At 36.7% G+C, this 13,168-nt stretch overlaps 1 protein-coding gene across 1 annotated transcript in view; it reads left to right on the forward strand.

Moving 5' to 3' along the window:
• The window catches only part of LOC129259727 (neuronal acetylcholine receptor subunit beta-3-like), a 23,151-nt gene extending 10,234 nt beyond the window's left edge, over positions 1-12,917 (forward strand). The window contains exons 5-9 of the mRNA XM_064098871.1: positions 3,479-3,631; positions 8,122-8,510; positions 10,651-10,911; positions 11,143-11,249; positions 11,701-12,917. Coding sequence (XP_063954941.1) covers positions 3,479-3,631; positions 8,122-8,510; positions 10,651-10,911; positions 11,143-11,249; positions 11,701-11,817 — 1,027 coding nt within the window. The 3' untranslated portion in view covers positions 11,818-12,917. The remainder of the gene's footprint in view (positions 1-3,478; positions 3,632-8,121; positions 8,511-10,650; positions 10,912-11,142; positions 11,250-11,700) is intronic.
• Positions 12,918-13,168: the final 251 nt, after the last annotated feature.

The raw sequence follows: 13,168 nt of genomic DNA on the forward strand, positions 1-13,168 counted from the left end.
GAAAACAACGATGATAATTTCGTTAGAGAAATCATAAATACCGCTACTTGTCTAAAATATAAAGGTATATTGATTTGCTTAGAGTGGATTCCTTCTCACTGTGGGGTTAATGGAAACGAAACGGCTGACTTCCATGCAAAGGCAGCCCTAAAACAAGAAATAGAGATAAATAATGGTTTGAATATCCAAGAAACAAAAAAGATTGTAAGAGTCCTTGCAAGAAATGAATGGCAGAAGAGATGGGACAAGTCAACTTCAGAATTAAGAAAATACCAGAAAGTTGTATCAGAAAAAACACCATTTGATTATCTCTGCACAGACAAAAGTGGTGAAAAAATGATCCACAGATTACGTTTGGGAGGTTTGGGTTTGAATGACTTCCTTTTTAAGACGGGAAGACACACAACTGGAAAGTGAGATTTCTGCAATGAAAGAGAAACGATTTACCACTTCTTATATGTTTGCCCTAGATTTATAATTCAACGAGCCCTATTACTTGCTGAATTAAATGTTAACAATATCTCTGATGCGGAACGTAAAGTGGAGAATCTCGCAGTAAAGACCCAAAGTGCACTTATCAGATATTTCAAAAGGACTTATAGATTTCAATATGGTTGCCAGGATGGCAACCATTACAACAGGGTGTAGTCAAGACTTCGTAACCATAATACTTTTTCTGAGCAAGGTGTATATATAATATTATTCATCGATCTTGGGGGGTAATTGTTTATGATGTAATCGATGATGTTTTCACCTAAATAGTCTATGTGTGCACCTTTCTTGTCACTTTCACTTTATCATATGGCCCTTGAATGTCAGTATTTACTCTACTGTAAATGTTTTTTTTTTTTTTGTTAAAAAGTTTTTAAAAAAAAAATGTTGATATTGATCTGATCGATTTGACATAAATTTTCACCTGCGGAATTTTAAATGGAGTTCTACGAGGTATCGGATAGAGCGCCACCTGCTCACGTTTGAGAGACATAGGGAGTACAATTTGTTTGTACGCCTGAGACGCCCTCGAAATGTACCTCGAGCGGGCTTGTCAGGATAACGTACTAATACAGGGCAGGAGAGATGGTCTTGCACAATTTCCTAGGAACTTTTCTTTCCTATCTTTCCTTTACTTTTTTTAACTGATATAGATTGAACAAAGAAATTATTATTTTTGAAAAAAAAAAGGGAAAGCAAATTTACAAGGCAACAATAGTCAAAACTGACTAGTTTGCCTATTTAAAATAACAACAACAACAACATGGTTATGCTTGATACCTCAGTCACAATAATTTGGGAAACTGAATGAGCTATTCATGCTATCGGTCGGTTTTTTTTTAATGGTTGTGTGTGACTGTAGCCTGATTTGGGGGGGGGGGATGAATATACCGTGGGTGTATATTCCTATGAAATACAAGTTGAGCCAATGATCAGATGACAATCATTGTTATGAAAGATATCGGTCAATGTAATAAAGGGACATTATCTCTCCAGTGTTATCATTGAGTTGAGTTGAGTTTATTAACAACATTAACATATTTACATGAATAAATATAATTTTTATGTATAATACATATTTACAAGAATGTGTTTGTATAACATGAATCTATAAATGCAATTCATAACATAACATAAGCATAGTCTATATAAAAACACAATATGATACCGCATGTGATAACAGCATTCAATATATACGAAAGAGTAACATCATGTGGTTTATCTTGATGCAGTTTCACCTGACAAGAAGCAAATCACCATAAAAATTGATCGTATGCATGAACATAACTATAATAAATAAATGGTATGGGTGATTTTGTACCAAAAGAAAAACTGTTAAAGGGAGAACCAAAAGTTAGCACAAGTGCTAGTCGTGAATGGTCCCCCCGAAAGGGATCAAAGTGCAATGTATCTACTTTACTGAAACAACTTTCTTTGTTTTTTTTTTTATTATTGTAAACTCATACTAATCATCAAACTAATGTTTAATCAATGCCCACTCCAGGGGCATGTGATTGATTACAGCTAGAAAATCTTTTCCATTCATGGGATCTACTACCTAAATTGAAATACGCCTAATTCATATTGAATATATCATTATGCTTGAGTATAGTCAGTACAGGCACAATGGCAGACTGATATGCCTATTCTTGTTGAAAAAATAATGTTCGTGCTTATACGGGGGAGGAGGCACGAAAAAGGGGAAAGTCGTATGAGCAAGCGAGGCCGGGCTGTGGCTTCAGCAGGGGCCACGGGACCAGGAGCCCCCCCCCCCCCCGGGCTACAACAATTTTCCCACTTTATTAATAAATGAACAAAAAAGTGATCAAATGCCTTTTAACCCTCACCCCCCCCCCCCCCACACACACACACTCCGATTCACAGCAAAACTTTAGGCTCGGCCCCTTTCAAATTCGTTCCGCGGCTCCTGTTCAGACGTAGCGATTTCAGCACTTACCCGACGAATGCGAGTGGGGCGAGTTGTGCCCACCCCCCCCCCCCCCTGCCACCTAGACATTCTGGATTCTCTGTGAATAACATCTATGACCTTGCAGGCCTTTATACATAAAGTACTTTGACCCTATGTGTACGATCATGACTGTTTTCGAACAATATTTTAGTTTTTTTTTTACTTGGCACATTCTGTTTGTGACGATTTTAAGAATATGAATTTGCTCTCTCTAGATAGCGTGTATAATGGAAAGGGAAAATAAAAATGCACATTCATAAAGCCAATAAAGTCGGTCGATGGATGCGTATTATATTGGATCGGTTGTTATGGGCAGCTACACGACTTTCTGTCGAGTGTCAAAGAGTAATCATGCACATGTAAATTCCAACCCAGGCCCGCTATATACATGATAACATAAAGCTTTCCTGACATGGCAGTTCCCCCCCCCCCCCCGGGATCAGCTATAATAATTAGTATGATACACCCACTAAACAATACAGTACCACTCGCTCTAGATGGGGGCTTGGGAGTACTGGGACCCCCCCCCCCCCCCCAGAAAAAAAAAAAAAAAAAAAAAAAGGAAAAAGAAAGAAGTTCCTTGAAAAATAACATAAAGGGAAAAGGTGATGTACAATATGTAGTTTTCTGGATACTATGTAAAATTCTAAAACAAGAATTAATTTTAAAAAGTATAACATTCTCGCTCGCTCGCAATTCAAAAAATTATTTCCTATTACAATCCATTTGTGTCTCTCATGGGGGGGGGGGGGGCTACACCACTGATTAAACCAAATTAAATCAGGGACCTCCGTAACATTTTGAGGGGCTGATTTCCTACAAGTATGCAAGGTAAGCGGGAGGGGGGATACCACCACTTTTAATAATGAACTGATTCTTTGTAGTCAACCTCATGGTATAGCCAGTGAATTGATAATAAAAGAATAAAATGCATTGATTAACAGGAATTTAAATACACTACCAGCATACGCTAGTAAAATTTATCTGATTGATCTTTCACATTTTTACTTTTTAAAGGATACTGGACAAACCAGAGAATCCTGTAAAGGATGAAGTCAGTCAAACTTTCATCACATACAATGGATGGTTGCATCTCGAATCACCGTTAATACATCATACATCATGTGACCTAAAACTTGAGGAGTTTCCCTTTGATGAACAGGAATGCTGGTAGGTTAATTAGCATGAATATTGATAAGAAGTCATGAATATTGATAGATAATCATGACTATTAATTGGTTATCATGAATATTAATATGTTATCATGAATATTGATGAGTAGTTATGAATATTGATAGGTTGTTATGAATATTGATAGGTTGCATGAATATAATAATAATAAGAATAATACATGAGATTTGTATATAGTGCACTTTCCATCTTGATAACATGCTCAAGGCGCTTCAGAGCAGAACAACAAAAACTATTTACATAATAATACATGTCTGAACAATATAAGTCAATGTCTATCAAAAAGCACACTTAAACAGGTATGTTTTCAGGTTGAAGGTAGTCACGCACTGAAGTCTGGGTTTTCAAACTCTATGGAAGAGAATTCCACAGGTTAGGTAATCATGACTATTGATTGGTTATCATGAATATTGATATGTTATCATGAATATTGATAGTGTTATCATGAATATTGATAGGTAATCATGACTATTTATTGGTAATAATGTTTATTGATATGTTATCATGAATATTGATAGTTGTCATGAATGATTGATCAATGATAATGAAGTAGGTGAAATGCAAAGGTGAGGAGTCGATATGATCCCTGAAAAACACATTTTTTTCATAAAATGTGTCATCCCTATATTACTATAATCCGCAAGCAGTAATACCTTAAATAATAATAATAAACAGTTCTTGTATAGCGCATATCACAATTATGAACAATGTCTCTATGCGCTTCCAAAGGACTTGGATATTATTACCCCAAATGTAGCTTGGCAGCCGTAATTACTAAGATTACATCGCACGCGCATTTCAAGGAATACCTGAATCTCTTTGAATACTGTCATTTACAATCATTTACACTTGATTTACTTATACTCTACAAACTCATTGACAATTTAGTATCAAAATAAAGTGTAATGATCACGCTTCAAACTGATTTTATTTTTAAGATGAAAAATTGTTTCAGACAGCACTCAGTCAGGCGTGTCCAAATACCCCTCTCTCTCAAACTGTCAATTTAAGTCAAATGAGGATTGTTGTCCTTTTGTGTTTTTAGGGTTGAATCTGTGCGTTTGATAATATTTTATTGGTTTTTAGTGAAGAATCTTTCAATATTAGTTGATCAGTAAACAACAAACATCACCTTTGAAGCAAACTAAGATACCCTAGTGGAGAAATAATTGAGAATTTCCACATTTTCAAATCTTACAGGTCACAGGTTTAATGTATTTTCTTTTTTATTTTATTTTTTTATTTTTTTTATTTTATTTTATTTTTTTCTTCACATTTTATCTTTAATAATTTAATTATACCATTCAAAATGTTCCTGAAGTTAAGCATATCTTTTCGGTGAATACAAAACAATAAAAGAGAAAACAATTGTGATAATTGAAATCGAGATGAGACCAGACATAGTGTACAATCACAGTACCTTGTAAAAAATGTTATTGCTGTATCTGCAATATCTGACTTTCTTGAGAAGTTCCAAGGATACACCCAGTGGCGTAATGGCGGGGGGCAGGGGGGCAAGCTGCCCCCCTGGCGGATTTCACCGGGAAAGTAAAAAAAAAGCGGGAAAAAAGAGAAAAGGGAGAAAGAGAGGAAGGGGAAAAAAGAAAGAAAGAAAAAGAGGAAAGGGGAAAAGGAAAGGGAAAGGGAAAAAATGAAAAGAAAGGGAAAGAAAGAAAGAACATAATAGGGAAAATGGAAGGAAAGCGGGAAAAGGAAGGAAAGAAGAACACGTGAGGAAGTATAAATATCATGAAATACTAATAATAAATACATTAGCATGATTAGCAAAAGAGTGAGATAAAATCAAAAGATATGACTCAATGGCACGAGCAAGAATGGCGGGAAAATGGGAGAAAGAGGCAGAAAGAAACGGGAAATGAAGGAAGAACCAAATGCTTAATTGGAAAATCAAAATATATAGAGAAAAGGGATGAGAAAAATAAAAGAAAAACTTAATAACACGACCGGGTTGCCGAGGATTGTAAAATATAAAGAACGGGAAGAAAGGTGGATGGCGTCTATTATAAGGGGAAGAAAAGTGGATGGAGTCTATTATAAGCTTGCTAAATTTTATGCAATAATGGTCGCAATCAGGACAAAAAATCCCGGGAAAATTCCTTAGCCAAAGTAGGGTTAGCCAAGGGCTAGTCATATCCCCCGATATTATGTCCTAACTTAAGTAAAACTTTGCGCTGGCTAAATTTACGGTAAAAAGCCTGTTTACTTTGGCTAAATTTCCAATCACATGCTATCACATAAGTAGAATTCAATTAAAAAATCATTTTTAAAGGCCAATTTTTTCTGGCTCGCTTCGCTCGCTGGCGACTTTTATAAATTTTTCCACATTTGCTATGTTGTGCTGCCTCAAAATATTTTGTTTATTATCCGCAACTGCGTTGAAGTTACGTGTGTCGTGTATGTACCCGCGATTTGATAAAACAGTGGCCATCTGCAATGTTTAAAAATATCATGACGTTCCGGGGGCTCCGCCCCAGACCAGTGGCGTCACGAAGGGGGAGGCACCGGGGCATTTGCCCCCAGTGAGTTGGCCCCACCCCCGAAATTTTTTGAAAAAAAAGGATAGTAAATGTTGTCGTAAGCGGCCTACTAAAGCTGCAAAGTGCACCAAAACAGCTTTTTCGTTCCTTAACTGAATTTTGAGAATTTTCTCATCCATTCAATTTTAGCTTTCAATAATTTTTGTCACTAACATAAACCTTTCAGGTCATTATATAAAATTCAAAATGTCGCCCGCGCTATACACGCTCACAGTAGCTGTTGACTGAGATAAGTAAATTATCTGTTCACATGGGGCTTAGAAATCCATTGTTCAAGTCAATATGCTTCTTGCGATTATAGTTTTTATTATTCGTTTTAGCGAGATACGCATCCTGCCTATTCATAATTTTAATAAATAAAAAAATTTCAGCTCGCGCTACGCGCTCGCATCAAATGTTTAATTAGCCACCCAGTTCATGATTACAAAAATGCCTATAGAACGTCCAGTTATCATCTCAGGGTGTTAAAAATTTTCAGCTCGCGCTTTGCGCTCGCATTAGTTACTTGGTGAGATATCATCGTCATGACCCAATGCAAACATCTAGTCCTTAACAGGTCCCTTTTCAAGTCAGTAGGGTCTACATTTAAAAAAATAGCTCGCGCTTCTTGCTCGATTTTGAGAAATAGGCAAAATATTTGTGTGTTGACCCGCCCCCAAATGTTCTTTTGCCTCCCCCGAGGTTAAAAAACCTGGGGCCGCCATTGCCCCGGACCCGACCCGCATAGCACTGGCCCCCAAAAGTGCTACAACCAAGAACATAAAAAGAAAAGATGAAAGAAAAGGAAAGGAAGATGTAAGATATGATGTTATTTTCTGAATACCATGTCAAAATCAATCTCAAATTTATATTTTCATGAAAAGCTCTTTTTTTCTCGCTTGCTTCGCTCGCTCGGGACTTATATTAAGCAACTCTTTGCTGCGCGCGCCATGCTGTGCCCCTCTTTTCTTTTATTGGGGGTACTTATCACGCATGAATTCGCCCTAATGCTCGGGGCACAGTCATAAAAAAATCCTGTTCATACCATGATATGACCGGGAAATTTTTGGCTCTTGCCCCCCCCCCCCCTGGCCACCGACCCCTGTTACGCCACTGGATACACCTTCCTTAAATCCAAGTTTGGAAATCTGAGTTTGGCCATTAATTTCTCCCAGCTCCCAATTTTACACAATACATATTTGATATCATTCAAAAGATGTTTAATTCTTGTTATGATCATGCCATCACGAAAAGAGCATGATTCAAAAGTGTTGGATGAGGTCTGAATTGAAAAGCTGCAAAACGAGCAGAAATAGTCATGAAGGGTCAATGAAGAACATAATTCTTTTGTCTGTGTCAATAGAGATGAAAATCCTTTCAAATCAAGCCCCTGATTCTTCATTTTTGATGTTTTTGTTGTGGTTTATGTCGTGGTGGTTCTGTGAGATAAATGGTTTGAGTCGTGGTTTGAAATACCCATGCATGTTTGTTTGTTCGTTATGTGTTAGGGTGTGCAGAGGTGTGTTTGAATCCATGTTAATGTTGATGTTAAAGAAACCGCTGAGAAACACACTCATCACCACGGAAAAAAAGAACAGTGACTTTCAATATTGTGTCATTTTGCAACTTTTGAATTTTGACCTCGTCCCACATTTCAAGGCACTGCACCTCCATGTGAACCATTATCACATCATGTATTTAGGGTATCATTTAAAAAAAATTAAATGATCTATTCATTAGTATTAATCACAAATTAATATTCACTAAAACTGAGGAGGGACTATATATATATATATATAATCACAAAAGGTTTAGTAAATGCCGTGGAAATAAAATCGTAGTTTCATATATATATGAAGGTAAATAAATGAAATTAAAATATACATTATTACATTGATGGTTGCTCCCCCCCCCCCCTTCTCTCTATTTCAGGTTGCGATTCTCTTTACAAAACACACCAAATTATCTGGTAAGACTTGATATAACCCATTTTAATATTCAGCGACCAAACATCAGCTCTGAGTGGGATATCACGCGTCCTTATCCTGCTACAAAAACTGATTACATCACAATCGAAATGATCGCCAATGGGATAAACATCACTTATGAGGTGATGTATATCGGTTTCAAACTAAAAAGACTGCCCAGATTTTACATCCAGAATGTGATGTTACCAGTCACATTTCTCAGCTGGTTGTCGGCTGTTGTTTTCATCATTCCCGCCAAAAGTGGAGAGCGTCTTTCGGCATCCATCTCTCTTGTTCTGGGTGTGACCGTGTTTCAGATCGTTATTACAGACAACCTGCCAAAAAGCTCTCGTGGTAATTTGTATTCGACATTAATTTCAGACTGATAATCAAATCCATTATATAAAAAAATATTGTATATTATAGGGGAGCGTTTTCTGATAGGACTGAGTTGTCAGATGGATTTTTTTTCTGACAAAATATGTTTTATCCAACAGTTTCAATATTAAAAACTTGACACTTGTGCTTCTCAGTCAATCAAAAGCAATAAGTTGTCAGATCTGAGAAATTGTCAGATGGTAAAATATTTATAAGTATTGTCAGTGGGTCAGGGCATGGGGGGCCCCATGCAGCAAAAATTGTGGGTCACTTAATGGGCTAGAGAAGCGCGCTCAATAGCCAGGTATACTGACCTAATAGAGATATTTTAAGGACTGTGCCATTAAAATTTTAATTATGTATCTCACTGATCAAATAACACGAGCGCGAGCTGAATTTTTTTGGTAGGCCTATTCAGACCTTAGAAAAGGGACATAAGCAAATTTTTGCAATCATGATACGTACCTGCCTCACCAAACAATGCGAGCGCGTAGGGCGAGCTGAAATTTTTGTATATATTGACCACAAACAGGAACATGTTTGTGGTCATAGGCCTATTTTCTTTAAGGAATTCATAAAGAGCATACTTATTTTACCCTAGACATCTAATGCGAGCGCCAAACATGTGCTGATTTTTTTTTAATTACACCTTAACACTTGAAGCACTTTTTGTAGTCATTGTAATCATGAACATGATACGTATCTCAAGATGAAATGAAATATTGCGAGCGCGAAGCGCGAGCTGAAAATTTTTCATATTCAGACCCGAAGAGGGGGTATTCCAAGGCTTGTTTGTAGGAATTCTTTAAGACCATACGTATTTTGCCAAAGTAATGAGAGCGCGAAGCGCGAGCTAGAATTTTTTTATATTCAGACCAATAAAAATGAAGAGCAGACATATCTCACCAATCCACTAATGCAAACGAATGCACGGACTGGAAATGTTCTACATTTAAACCTTAAAAGGAGACTGCTCCCATTTAATCCCCTTCAACAGGATTATTTATCCAATGAAACAGACAATGCCAACACCAGAAGTGATGAACACATATGTGTTAAGCAAATTCTGTTTTGGAAAGTTATGAAAAATATTTTTTTTATGTAATATAACATAATTTAAAATATTACAATATACAATGTTATTTCTTTCCCCCATTGCGTTTGTCTTTCTTTCTCCCTCTTTTTCTCCTTTTCCCCGTTTTTTATATTTATATATTTTTGGGGCCAACCGTACTGACGCTACTGAATCTTGTGAAGTTTACTTGTTCTTATTTAAGGAAGTTTGGCGCCTTTGGTCTGACAAATTTTGAATCACCTCTTCATTGTTGATTAATCTAGAAAATGGATGCATCAAGGCAAGCTATAGGATCCAACTTTCAAAAATATCGGTACCTCAATTATCTAGAAAATAAAGATAATGATAGGAAAAAAATCAACTTGTTTTGACCGCATAGTGTTATGTAAATTGTATTGTGGTTCGAAATATTTCGTCATTCTTAGTATCTTAGTATCTAAAATGTATGATGTCAACGTGTACATACTGTACATAAGAGATGGTCTATATTTATCGGGGGCCGATTTCATGAAAGGGTCTTTCCAAGGACCGTCTTTCGTGTCGCCCATCTTTTATGATGCGCTATAAGCGGGGTGTTTCTGAAATTTATGATAAACAAATAAAATTCGTAAGCTTGCTTTTAAATCAAATTTTATACAATTTCATGAGATATCACATCATTTTATAAACAAATATTTTGTTTATTTTAACGGACAAATAAAATATATTTGCAGATAATTTATTTGAAATGCGTTTCACATGGTGTATCATAAAAGATGGGCGACACGAAAGACGGTCCTTGGAAAGACCCTTTCGTGCAATCGGCCCCGGGGTGACAAAGACCAGCTCACGGAGTTCTAATGCCCACCCCAATGTGACTGTATGACCTTCCTTTTTACTGATTTCGTGTTATTTGAAAAGGAAATCAACTTACAATAAGCCTGGGTTAATAGAGAACCTATACTCTGACAAATCTAAGCCCAAAAGAAAGAAAAGCTTTAGCTGATGCGTGCTCTAACTTTGGACATTTTCTGATTGTTTTCGTTCATCCTTTATTAATAGGTGATGTTGTGTTGCTGACTGTATACGTAACGGAATGTTTTATCATGAGTATCATGGTCACCACAATGTCCGCCATCGTCATCAAAATGAGTCACCAGGAAGGCAAGATCAAGAATAAGTTCATCAGGACTATCTTCTTTGACCGCCTTGGACCATGGTGCTTTGTGAGTGATAGTGGGTGTTGCCGGAAGAAGGCAAAGAGTTCGAATCCCACCGAGAGCTGCACTGGTGGAGTTCTGCCGGCGATGAATGGTGTCGCAGGTAAGGCGACGGGGGGGGGGGGGTTATAGCAAGACAATCTAAAGATGATGTCATTCTTTCGTTCTCTCTGCTTATGGGGGTACTAGGCACTACCAAAATCTTTGTTTTGGGGCCCCACTCTCTCTTTACTGTTCTTCTCTCAAGATTCCTTGTTCTTCCTTGTCTTTTTTTAGTTGGCGCATACTTCAGTGATTTTAATCAAGATACATTTTATTTGATTATATATAATAGGAGAGACTCGGTCATCTGGTGCTCAAGCTTTGCATCCTCGTGGTCAAGCTTGGGTCCAAAAAGAGTCATCGAGTCAACCCGTGAGTCAAGAATTTGAAGAATCTCAGGTAAGTCATAAAGTCAATTACCAACGCGAGAGGTATATTACCATGATCATAGATTGCGATCTTGTTCATTTCTAAATAGAAAACTAAGAATGCAATTTCGGTGGGATTTTCGGGGGGGGGGGGCCATGGGGGCAATCTTTAGTCAGTAAATTAACTTCCATAAGTTATATGTTAAAAGTAATAGCGGAAATGGAGGGAGGGTGGGATAGCGTTTCCGTTTCCGGTCAGACGGGGCTCCTGGTGAACCCACTGAACTAGAAATACGTATTTCTAGTTCAGTGGGTGAACCTGCACAAAACGATTGATTTACGCGAAAACTAAAATGCAGTTAATTACCTCAATGATTCATAGGAAAATTAGAATATTCTAGAAATGAAATATTCAATAATGTGAACAGTCTGAATTAGGCTATTATGCCTTCTTTTCTCTTATTTCTTATATTTTATAACAGGCACCTAAGATGATGAATGATTTTGAGCTCCTTGCCTGTGTTATTGACCGTCTATTCATGATTGCTACTCTTGCTTCGCTCACTGCCATCACTGCTAAATTCTGGGGGGAAATGTAAAGTATCAACAGACAACAGTGTCATCAAGATTGAAGATGAAGAGCGTCACCAGCGACAACAATAGCTATAGAAGTGAGGAATACATATCTCTACGGAAATACGTTGAAAGAGATCATGGATTCGTAATAGGTCCATGAAGAGATCAAAGGCAAAGTTTCCCGAGTGTATTTTACCAATAAAATTGAAAGAATAAGCAGGACACGACCAGTTGTCTACACTGAAATGATTCACATGCCTGTTTATATGTAAAGGTATCATGATCATTCTAGGCCTATAAACATATTTGTTCTTTGAATTCACTGGTAGGCCTGCCATGATAACTAGGCTCCTATGTATGAAGTTATTAGTTATTTCACGCTATAAAGATTTTTTTAAAATAACAAATGCAAGAATCTTATGCATGTAGCATCATGTACTCCGATTATTATATTTGAGTAGACGACCATGAAATACAGACAATGTATTGTCAACCAGGGAATGCAGAACTGTTACACCTGTAGTATGTATATGTTACAATGCTAAACATTCTATTTTGTTGTTGTTGTTTGTTTGGTTATGTTTTTTTAATTCTGCCGGTCTTCAAATATTACACCAGTTATTTAGTACAGCTAGAAGACGGCTGTCAACTATACCTTGCTTTAAATTGAGTTTATAAGTCTAATCTTTATAAATGTTATAGACCTAATGAAACATTATTTCACATTTGTTAATTGATTGCTTGATTGTACTCACACTGTAAAAAGGAATATTTATCCTTTTCTGGTTGAAATTACTCACTTAGATTGAGAGGAACATTACATCTTTTTAAAACAGAAACATGTTTTCACAAATATTTCGGTAACAATTACTGATTCAACCTATGGAGTAATTTGAATCATTATATAAATAAATGAGTGATTGCTGAAATGTAAAACTGCCTAGGGTATGTGATGAATACTTTCTTATTCATAGAACGACATTCTCCAACACCATGCAGTTAACTGATTTGTATTGTTACTACCTTGTTTTGGTTAAAACTGATGATTCCTATAATCACCGGTAATAAACGTTATTACATGCAATATTATAGGCCTAATAAATAGTGTCTATGTATCCATGTCATTCTGCCTTTGATTCTGCTTTGATTATTATTGTTAAAAAGAAAATCAAGCCTGAACATGAATACAGGGTTGACATTTCATCTGTGATCAATCCGTGAGATCTACCGTGGTTACATTTCCCCTATGGTGGTCGTACGGCGAGTCGAAAACAGCCGTTTTTACATTTTTGTACCAGCTAAATATGGTTTGAATAAATATTAATAAAACGACTTCGACGCGCCGTACGGCCGCCGTAGGGGAAATGTGACTGA

Source organism: Lytechinus pictus, chromosome 4 (genome assembly GCF_037042905.1).
Source record: "Lytechinus pictus isolate F3 Inbred chromosome 4, Lp3.0, whole genome shotgun sequence".
Lineage (NCBI taxonomy): Eukaryota > Metazoa > Echinodermata > Echinoidea > Temnopleuroida > Toxopneustidae > Lytechinus > Lytechinus pictus.